At 48.8% G+C, this 11,533-nt stretch overlaps 1 protein-coding gene across 1 annotated transcript; it reads left to right on the top strand.

Moving 5' to 3' along the window:
- Window positions 1-10,143: 10,143 nt before the first annotated feature.
- LOC308515556 (olfactory receptor 2A12-like) lies at window positions 10,144-11,224 on the top strand (the record flags this gene model as incomplete). Its single annotated transcript, XM_081086072.1, has 2 exons — window positions 10,144-10,171; window positions 10,275-11,224. The coding sequence occupies 2 exons, from the start codon at window positions 10,144-10,146 to the stop codon at window positions 11,222-11,224; spliced, it is 978 nt and encodes a 325-aa protein (XP_080942198.1).
- Between the last annotated feature and the right edge of the window lie 309 nt (window positions 11,225-11,533).

Below are 11,533 nucleotides of genomic sequence, written 5' to 3'. Positions count from 1 at the left end.
TCCAAAGAAGTCCTATTAGTATAGCTGGAGCATAAAGGTGAGCAAGTCAACAGCTGGGCAGGACTGGATGCTTCCCCAGAGTTTGGGACTGTGACTGCTTAGGTCCCCAGAAACATAGCACATTCACTCAGGCAACTCGGATTTTTAGGTCTAACAAGTATCAGCTGCAGTGGTCGGCCCCAACTGTGGGGAGACAGCAGGGCAGCCAAGAATGGGATTGGGTAGGATGATCTCATATTTTAATTTTCATGGAACAGTTCTGGTTTATTCCTGTTGTAGATCAATTAGCTCCTGTAATTATTTAAAATACTCCCCTTCACTCTCAAAATGTGTCTGAGTTTGACATGCTATGGTCTCGTAGATATGGGGGCTGTAGGCCAGGTAGCTACCTGATCTGGGGAAGCTCTACCCAGGGCCACAGGCAGTAGATGTTTCACAGGATGGTCATAGATCTTGCTGTATTTTCTCTCTTGACTCTGTGTCTATTCTCTATATCATTCCCTTACCCAGACTTAGGTTTTGAAATCCCCAAGACACAGAGCCAGGGATTGTTGTGCAATACAGGAAGAAGGAGGAGGAGAAGAAGAAGAAGAAGAGGAAGAAGAAGAAGAAGAAGAAGAAGAAGAAGAAGAAGAAGAAGAAGGAGGAGGAGGAGGAGGAGGAGGAGGAGGAGGAGGAGGAGGAGGAGAATAATCCAGGCTGGTGGTTGAATGCTGACTCTACCACTTTCTCACCATATGACTTTGGGCAAGTCACTTTCCCTCTCTGAGTCTAACTTTCATCATATCAGAACAGAGAACAATGCTGTGAGGGTTCAGAAGGTGCATATAAGGTGCTTAGCACACGTCCTGGTATCCAGAAGGGGCTCAGTCAATGGCAGGTACTATACTGACAGCAATAACTGAGCAGTCCTAAGGGTCAGCCTAGTTCTTCTCTGGGTGGGGGAGGGAGAGAGAACACTCAGCAGCAGGGGCAGGAACCCAGATGCCTGGATTGCAGTGGAGGGCTCTTGCCCAGGCCACACGTGCGTCAAGCAAGTGAGAGGGAACAGTGGTGGTAATTTTCTTCCTTCCCCCAAGAAGGAGGAACCTCTTGAACATGAAGCAGAGATTTCCTGTTCAAGAGGGGATTGCACATCTACTTATATAAAAACCCCAGGTGGTGTTCATCATGACCAGTCTGGCGACCAAGCGGAAGGAAGTCAGTCCTGAAGGGGTTGTCTTGGAAACGGCTGAACCCTCCCCCGAGCTGTTTCCCGGAGCTGTTTCCTGTAAGGGTGGGGTTTGAGGCAGGAACCTGCCCTGGGAGCGTGGAGGCATCCTATCTAATAATAGACAAACATGGTAGTTAACTGTAACTTCGCTACCCTTCCCATTGACTAATCAGGGCGATATGCAAATTAACTGCCAACCAAGATGGCGGCTGGCAGCCAGGCAGCTGAAGCAAACAGGAGGCTTGCTTGCTCCAGTGATGGAGGAAGCCAACGTTCCCTGCCTGCAGCTGCCAGCCTCTGAGCTGCAGTCTAAGAAACAATGTTGCAATTATAGAAGCTAAACAAGCTCCAGAAACCTGCTTTCAGCCAGCTTTAACCTCAGAGCTTAGAGCAGCAGTGATGGCAACAATATTTCAATTATAGAAGCTAAACAAACCCCATACCTGCTTTCAGCCAGCCGCAGCCTCAGAGCTGGAGCTGGGCCTCAGAGCTGGAGCTGGCTCTCAGCTCCAGTGAGAGCTATAGAAGGTAAATAAATCCCAGAATAAAACAAAAAACAAAAACAAAAACAAAAACAAAACAGAAAGAAAGGAGAGGCTGGGAGCTTCAGTTGCCTGCCAGCCTGAAAACGGCCCTCAGCCCCTCACCCAGACTGGCCAGGCACACCAGTGGGAACCCCCACCCTGAAGGGGGTGTGACAATTATAGAAGCTAAACAATCCCCAGAAACCTGCTTTCAGCAGCTGAGGTCTTAGAGCTGGAATTGCAACAGTGTTTCAATTGTAGAAGCTAAACAAAGCCCAGATACCTGCTTTCAGCAGCTGAGGTCTCAGAGCTGGAGCTGAGCCTCAGAGCTAAAGCCGGCTCTCAGCTCCAGTGACAACCATAGAAGGTAAATAAATCCCAGAATAAAAAAAAAAGAGAGGTTGGGAGCGTCAGTCACCCGTCAGCCTGAAAATGGCCCTCAGCCCCTCACCCAGACTGGCCAGGCACCCCAGTGGGGACCCCCACCCTGAAGGGGGTGTGACCAGCTGCAAACAGCCATCATCCCCACATCCAGGCTGGCCAGGCACCCAAGTGGGACCCCCACCCTGATCTGGGACACCCTTCAGGGCAAACCAGCCAGCCCCCACCTGTGCACCAAGCCTCTATCCTATATAGTAAAAGGGTAATATGCAAGCTGACCCTAACAGCAGAAGGACTGGAAATGACTGGTCACTATAACACACACTGACAACCAGGGGGCAGACGCTCAGTGCAGGAACTGCCCTCTGGTGGTGAGGGCACTCTCACATGGGAAGAGCTCTGCTCAGCCACAAGCCAGGCTGATTGCTGCCAGTACAGTGGTGGTGGTGGGAGTCTCTCCTGCCTCCCTCCTCAGCAGCGCTAAGGATGTCCGACTGCAGCTTAGGCCTGCTCCCCGCTGGCAAGTGGACATCCCCCAAGGGTTTCCGGGCTGCCAGAGGGAGAGGGATGTCTGATTGCCATCTTAGGCCCAATCACCTGGGGAGCTGACCTAAGCCAGCAGGTGGTCATCCCCTGAGGGGTCCCAGACTGCGAGAGGGCACAGGCTGGGCTGAGGGATGCCCCCCCCCCCCGAGTGCACAAATTTTTGTGCACCGGGCCTCTAGTATCTTTATAAAGTGTGCTGCGCCAGCACGGCCAAGGGTGAACCTGAGTGGGGGCAGCTGAAAGGCTTAGAAAAGAAAGACAAGAGAATGAAAGCCGAGTCTCGGTGGGATGCTGCTTCTCTGAGAGACAGCGACCATGCCCACAGCCGTGTCTTTATTTTATAGCAGATGCCACAAGGCAAAGTAAGGGTGTGACCAAGATGTTTACAACATTCTCCTGGGTTTCAATCCTACTCAACTACATGCCCCTGAACTCTATCAAGCCTACATCACTCAGCCACGTGGGGCCATGTGTTCGGACCATAGGTTCAAGCTTATAACTACAGCTGTTGGCTATAATTGTGCTGGGAGGGCCCTGCCCTCCAAGCTGGGACTTGCATGTGGCAATGAGAGGACTGTGCCCTCTCATCAGTCCAAGGCTTGAACCTGTCCAAAACACTGTAGCAGCTCCCCACAATAAAGTTTTAATTCTGTTTCTTTGTTACTAATGTTGTGGCCCTACCCCATAACAAAGAAACAATTTCCAGAGGATGAGGCCCAGGAATCAGGATTTTAAAAAGATTCCCAGGTGATTCTAATGTGCAGCCAAGGTTGAGAACCACTGCTATAGATAATATTAAATTAATAGCCATATTGGTCTAGAAACGTTAAACATAATTTTTTCCATTTGTACAGGGGTAACACACTGTATTAAATATTTAAGGTCTTAATCTACATGGGTTTGATTACAGAAACTAATAAAGTATTCTCTAAATTAAAAAAAAAAGAAAAAAAATAAGAGAGAAATATAACAGAAATTTTCTTTGTTGTATGTGAGAAACTATAGGGTAATTAAATTCTTCTCTTTTTGTGTGTGTTAATCCTCACCCGAGGATATTTTTTCCATTGATTTTCAGAGAGAGTGGGAGGGAGGGAGTAGGGAGAGTGAAAAACATCAATGTGCCTCCCATTGATTGGTTGTCTCCTGCATGCACCCCACCTGGGCCAGTGATCAAACCTGCAACCCAGGTACATGCCTTTGGCCAGGAATCAAACCCGAGACCCTTCAGTGAGTGGGCGACCCTCTACCATTGAGCCATCCTGGCCAGAGAGGTTAATTAAATTCTTCTTTCTACCTTTCTGTCATTATGAATTTTATCTGATGAACATGGATTACTTTGCTCAGAAAACAGGGAAGACTCCAGCAGGAATTATCCTGGGTATCAAAGATTCCGTGGGGGAATGGCCTCCAGGCTGGGAAGCAGGATTCTCTATTTCTCTTTCAGGCTCTGCAACCTTAAAGCTCAGGTAGAGGCCTCGTGAACAACACAGAACTCTCCGAAGGACTGGAGTCCAACTTGAGGGGCTCAGAACAGCTGAAGGAGAGACCCTATCCTCAGGCTAGGGACTTGAGTGGTCTTGGCTGTCACCTGCCCCCCCTCCCCAAAACAAAGTGTGTGGGAGGCACTTTACAACCAGGCAGACCTAGATTGTAAACAGATTGGAACAGCTGTTTGACCTTGGACAAGTCTTTTCACCTCTGAACTTCAGTGGCCTCATCCGTACAGTGGAAGTAACACAGAGCAGTTGGAGAATTAAGTGAAATGATGCCTGAGTCGGGCACATGAAGATGTATAATAAACGCCGGTCCCTTTCCCCCTTTCCTTCCCTAACCCCAGAAGAATGTGTATCTAGCAGAAGCCCCAAAAGAGCCTGCTGCCCTCAAAAGTTGCTGCTCTTGCCCGGCCAGTGTGGCTCAGTGGTTGAGCGTCAAACTATGAACCAAGAGGTCACAGTTCAATTCCCGGTCAGGGCGCATGCCCCAGTTTCAGGCTCAATCCCCAGTGTGGGACGTGTAGGAGGCAGTTGATCAATGATCTCTCTCATCATTGATGTTTCTCTCCCTCTCCCTCTCCCTTCCTCTCTGAAATCAATTAAAAAAATACATGTTTTAAAAAGTTGCTGCTCTTGTAAATGGATGTGTTAGCCAACCACCTCCCCCTCCACATGTATCTCTGTTCTTCCCATCAAGAGGCCTCCCTGCCTCTGGTCTGGCTTGTGCCAGATCCTGACACCGGGTTCAGCATTGGGTGGAAGCACAGCCTGTGTGGCCTGACAAAACCGCGTTCAGCATCCCAGCTCTGCACAGCCCACTTAAGGCTCCAAGCTTCCATTTCTGTGTCTGTAAAATAGGGATAGTACTGCTATGAGGATTTAGTATATATCAAATATCTGGCCCATAATGACTACTCAAAGTAAAAACAAACCCAATGACAGGCATTATTATGATACAAGGAGCACAGCTCCATTTGACAGTGAGGAAGCTGAAGCTCTGGGAACTCAGTGACTTGATCAGATCGCAGTGACCAAGTCTGTCTGATGACAATCGCTGGGTCTCTTGTGCTCAGTTGCTTCCCCAGAGTTTGCTCTTGCTGAGCAGAAGGGCGGGGCCATCCCTGTGCTGTCAGCGGGAAGTGTCTGCAGGGGCTGCAGCCTGGAGTTAAAGATATTGGAAGCGGTGAGGATCCAGCTTGGGGAAGGTGGGCAGGATCAGGGCACAGGGGCTTATCAAGAGGAGAGAAGGCGACTCAGACAGCCCCACACACCCTCATAAGGAAAGTAGTGCAGGTAAGGGCTACTGCGTTGTAATGCAGATGGGATTCTGGAGAAGAGAGAGATGGAAGGGTGGAGGGCAGATATGGGGCAGAGGGGAGCTTTAGAGAGCATATCATTGATGTCCGCAGAGAACAGTACTTTCTTTCAGCTCAGTACAAGACAGGCTGGGAGGTGACGACCTGGGGTGGGGGTGCCATGGACTGGGGCAGGGTCTCACTCTGAAGGCAGCATCTGCATGGGGTGTTAGGTAGGTTGCACATTTCAGAAATCCATGTAAAGTGTGCTCTGGCAGGAGTGAGTGAGTGAAGGCGGCCGCTGCCCCGGAGGTGCACCTGCTCCCTGGACCCAGCTCCAGGCCCCTCTCTGACCCTCGGATTCTACCTTCAGTTTCCATCTCTTTCCAGTCTGGTGCCACTCTGCCCTGCCGCTCTGGTCCTCTGTGTCCACCTGTGTACGCTGATCCTTCCTGATGTTCCTCTGCGTCTATTCTGCCCCGACTGGGTCTCTCTGGTCTATGCGCTAGTCCATTGTTGCTGCCTGTAGATGGGGATCTGCTGCCTCAGACCCCCCTATGCACCTGCTCCGTCGTCAGTCTTCCAGGATCTCCGGATCCTGCCAGGCTTTCACGGCGCACCCGCCTGCCCCCTGGCCCGGCAGACCCCTGGCCCTCAGAGGAGGATGCACCCGGCTACCCCAGAACCAGTGCTCCCTCCTCTTCCCAGGCAGCACTGAGAATTCCGGGGGCTGTTGGACACGGCAGGCCACGGGGAAGAGCCAGTTCTGGCATCACCTGCCTGGCCTCTGACCTTCCCCCCATGCAGCTCGCTGTGAAGAAGGAGACCATGGTATGGAGGGCAGAAGGCGGCAAGCAGCCTCAGGGAGGCTCAGCATATGGCTGTGTCGCTGTGCACGGAGTGGGCACCCGCAGCCTGGCGTTATTGCTTCCTTGCACCTGCTTGGCCTGGTCAGCTGCCTGGTCAGCTGTCACTTCACTTTTTGGTCAAAATTTCCGGTCCTCTTGCCCCCTTTTATTTCAGTTTCTACCCTGGAGGAGGCAGGAAATGAGAAAGCAAGTGAGGAAGTAAGTGGCAGAGGAAGAGGAGGACCTGTGTTCAGGCGGTCAGTCCAACCACATTCTCACAGAGGCTCAGAGAGAGTATCACCTGGTGGCTATGAGCACAGGCACTGCAGTTGGCTACCACCGTGTCCCCGGACAAGTGTGTCACCGCTTTCCTCATGTGTAAAACGGGGGTAGCGATCATGCCTGCATCACAGGGTAGCTCTGTGCAGGCTCGTGTTCAGCGTGGAGGCATTCTGGTACAACTTCTGTTTCCTATGACATGTGTTTGTTCTGATTGGAGGGTGCCCACAATTATTGTTAAATATTTCAACCAGCACCCCAGTTATGAGGATAAAATAAAACAGATCATAGTGCTTGGCACATAGTAAGCTGTTACAGCAACAATAATACTATAATGTATTGAATTATTAATGTAATTATATTATTATATATAATTGCACATTATTGTTATTCAGTTGTTGAATTTATTATTTAAAATAATATTCTATATTATTATTTATTGGCTTGGATAGAAGTTGAGAGAAATGCTAGAGAGATTCATGACCATTGGTGCCAACTTTCTCAACCTTCCTCCCTCCACCAACCTGTGCCCTGATTTCTCCTGGGACTGTGACCTCCAGACACACATCATTTTCTCCAGGTCTCTGAGGAACAGGAAGGAAAAGCATAGGAAGAGAGAATGTCTATACTCGTCTTTTCTCTCTCTCTTTCTTTTTTCACTAGGTCTCCTGGTCAGAATAGACACACAGTATTTATTGGGTCTTAATATGTGCCAGGCTCTGTATTAAGTAACGAGGTTACAGTGGGAAACAATAAAATCATGCACCTTCAAGCTGAGCCGCTCAGTGGGGATATGCTCGACTTGTGGAATTTCCAAGTTAACGCGGGCTTGCTGCCTGAGCTCAGGCAGAGTCCAAGGAGCTGACCTGGGATCCATCTTCTTCCCAGGCCTCCTCTCTGCATGTGGTATCTTGGGCCGCTGTGACACTTTCTGCTTCAGCTCTTGCAGTAGCTGGAGATTTTTCTAAGTGTCTAGCCTGCCTTGGAGTCTGGTGACCAAAACTGGATCTGGCTTTAAGGAACAAAGCCAGGATATCGGTCTAACTTTCTTAGACTTTGCCCTGTAGACAATGGAGCCATTGAAAGATTGAACTAGTGGTTCCATCAAATTTTTGTTTTAGAAAGAGTGCTCTGCAAACCAGTGCACAGAATGAGCTGGACAAAGGCCCAGCTGGAGGACTGAGATAAAATCCGAGTGAGAGAGAGAGATGCCAGTGTCTGAACCAGATAGTAGGGGGATGGATGGGTATGAGAGGCACTTTGGAGGTGGTGGCAATGGAACCTGGGGACAGATAGGATGTAGTGGGATGAGAAAGATGAGGAGATTTCCCCAGATTTCTGGCTGGTATGGTTGCATTGATCTTAGAGATGCCATCAATTTTTTCCAACCAAAAATTCTTTCCCTCATGATTTCCTTTTCCCTTTTGAGAATCCAGGCCAGAACACATTCAGTACACGGAGGACTCAGAGGAGCTGAGCTCTGGTTAGCTATGGTCTTGCTGCTCGTGAGAAACCTTACTGCAGCTGAAGAATGAGCGAGATTCAGTTTCTCCCACATGTTCCCTCTCTGAGTCTCATTTCTCCATTTGTGAGATGGAGATAATGATCCCTGCCCTATACTGCTCATAGAGTCATCATGAGCTCTCTCATGAGGCTCAAAGAGAGAATGAATGTCAAGGTGTATTGCAAAGTACAGGCCAAAGGCTGAATTCTATAGTTTTAGCCCAGATGGAGGTACAGAGGCCAGGCTCCTCATGGTGGATAATGATGTCACCCTTTGTTTTCCCTCACGTGGGGTTTCTGGTCCCTAGACTGAGAGTCGGGCAATTTCTTCCCAGTGAAGAGCGCTTTCCTTTCAGGAGAGTTGGGGGAAGGATGATGGGAACCCAGGGCTCCAGGGAGCCCAAGTTTCCCACCAGGGGTCCTGGTTGCGAGCAGCACCCTTGGACACATGCCGCTGGTTTAGAGACAGTGAGTTCCACTTGCCCTCAGCCTTTGTGTGTGTTCAACCAGGTCAAACACCCTTTATCATCAGACCCCTGAAGAGCAAGCCATTCATTGGCTGTGTGTAAAAAAAACACACAAAAAAAGTTAGAAATGGCAGCTCATTTTTGGATTCTTGGCCCTCAGGTAGAAGATTCTCATATCTCTGGGATTCTTCTTCCCAGGAAGAATGTGGCTTGCAAAGTAGGTATTTTTACTTCTGTTTTCCAGGTGAGGAAACAGGCCTACAAAGTGCGCTAACAGCCCAGAGCCACGTAGCAGATGAAGCCGGAGCTGGGATTCCAGCAGAACTCGCTGTCTCTGACCCCACGCCCTTTCCATGCTGCTGTGTGGTTTCTCTCCCTTCGGGACGACCAGGCCCAACCCACTGTACTTTTTGCAGAAACTAAGGCCAACCTGGGGAGACAATGCAACCTTTGGTGAAAGGTAGGGATTTAACGAAAATAGTTATCTGCCAGCTACCGAAAAGCTGTTGAGAAATCTCTGAGAAGGTCCTAGAAAAATACCTAGCGTATATAGGAAGTTCAAAGTGTATTCAGTCTTTTGGCCGAAGTCAAGAAACCATCTGATGCATTAAATGTAGACACAGGTTCTTATGAAGACTCGTTCATGATGTTCCAAAGGAGAACAAGCAGACTGCAGAACAAGTAGGTTGAGTCCGATAAATTGGAAAAGGAGTAATACTGACAGCATTGAGATTGCTCCCATTCCCTAAGTACCGACGATGCACATGACACCTCTTCAGTAAGGCTGTCCTCCCCCTATTCCTCAGGAAGAAAGAAGGCTCGGGCCACTTAAATTGAGAAAGACCTAAGAGTCAGTAAGAGGCTAAAAAAAATGAATGAAATGCTCAGAGAAGCAAGAATGTGGGCATCTGGGAGAATGAAAATTGTCGTCATCATATATGATGGAGTATCTCTGGATGTTTCCTTGGGTAATTTGGACCTGAATCTCGGTCCTGTGTGTGGAGAACCATCCAGAAATGCAGCTAACATTTATTACGCACCTACCTCATGTTAGGCCTTCTGTGTGATCCTTTTCATGCCAAAATATCACCCAATCCTTGCGGCAAACTTGTAGCAAAGCAACCATTATTCTCATTTTGTATTTGAGGAAGTAGTCTCAAATGGATAGAATGCTGGGTAAAGGGTTTGCTCAAGGTCATTTATTCAGTAAATTATAGAGCCAAGGATTTAGAACTCAGCATTCCTTCTAACACTCCATGGCCTGTGACGGGTAAAATTAGAGTGGAAAAATAAATTGATGTCTTCAACAGGACCAAGTAGGTCCTCTCACTAACATTTGCCAAATGTCATAGAGTACGTACACTAATATTTATTTCTAAACACCTGGTTGCCTAACTAAGGAGAACAGGATACTAAGGGGAAGTAGAGATCAGCTAGTCCCATGCCTTCATTTCACAGCTGAGGAAACGGAGGCTTAGATGGGTAATTGCTGGTGGGTCAGAGGCAAAGTCTAAATCAGATGTGAAAGCCCTTTCTTCTTCATAAATTTCCTGGGAGTGGTGGCAATAGACAAGAGCGGGTGAAATAGGCTATCATGCTGAGGGGGATCACAGTGCTTCATCGTAACTGGACACTGACCACTACCCCGACCCCATCAGTAGCCCTCACCCTGGTGCGTAGTTTAGTAATCCTCTGTCTGAATCGGTGCCTTTCTTTTTCCTTTAGAAGTAGAACACCATGCAAAATCTAACCAGTCCTATGTGACTGAATTTATCCTTCTGGGCTTCTCCTTCAGTCCCAGGATCATGCCTCTGCTCTTCTCAGCCTTCCTGATGACCTACCTGTTGATTATTCTGGGCAAGAGCTTAATCACCATCCTCATCTGCCTGGATTCACACCTCCACACACCCATGTACTTCTTTATTGGCGTCCTTTCTATGTTGGATCTTAGCTACACCACTACAACTGTGCCCCAGATGTTGGCACATATGGCCAGCCAGAAGAAGACCATCTCTTTTGCCAGCTGTGTAGCCCAGATGTACATTTTCTTGGTGCTAGGCATCACCGAGTCCTGGCTTTTTGCCATCATGTCTATAGACCGGTATGTGGCCATCTGCCATCCACTCAGGTACAAAGTCATCATGAGCCCATGGCTGTGTGGGGTAATGGTCATTTTCTGTGGACTCTGGGGTGTCATCTCTGCTCTTGTCTACACTGTGTTTGCCATGCGACTGCCCTACTGTGGCCCCAACAAGATCAACCATTTCTTCTGTGAAGTCCCAGCCGTCTTAAAGCTGGCTTGTGCAGACACCTCAGTCAATGATCGGATAGACTTCATTCTCGGCTTTAGTGTCATCCTGGTTCCACTTTCCCTTATCCTTGTCATTTATGTCAATATCTTCATTGCCATCTTGAGGATCCGTTCAGGCCAAGGGCGGCTGAAGGCCTTCTCCACCTGTGCCTCCCACATCACTGTGGTCACCATGTTCTGTGTGCCCGCCATGGTCATGTACATGAAGCCTGGCTCTGAGGCCTCCCCAGAAGAGGACAAAAAGTTGGCCCTGTTCTACAATGTCATCTCTGCTTTCTTCAACCCCATCATCTACAGCCTCCGAAACAAGGATGTGAAAAGGGCTTTCCTCAAGGTGACAGGCTGGGGCAGGGACCCAGATTGAGGCCCTGGGAGGAGAGCTTGGAGACAGAGAAACAAGACTCATGATGCACAGTCAATGCTCAAACACTCATTCACATGGCTCAGTAGCACCAGTACACACACCCCTCAGCCTCGATCTCAACAATATACTGGTCCTTGGGGGACAGCCCATGATTTAGCTGACAGATGGGCACCATGAAATGTCTTCCAGGGGCATCAGTCTTTTAGGTCCCTTTTGTTCTAGAGCCTTAGTAGTTAACAAAAAATGGGCATCTAGATATTAAAATCTTTTACTGAGACAAAGGGAATAGGTTTGGGGGTATGTCCTGTG

The sequence above is a fragment of the Myotis nattereri genome, assembly GCF_964212035.1.
Source record: "Myotis nattereri genome assembly, chromosome: 3".
Taxonomy (NCBI): Eukaryota; Metazoa; Chordata; class Mammalia; order Chiroptera; family Vespertilionidae; genus Myotis; species Myotis nattereri.
This window is presented reverse-complemented; position numbering and strand designations above follow the sequence as displayed.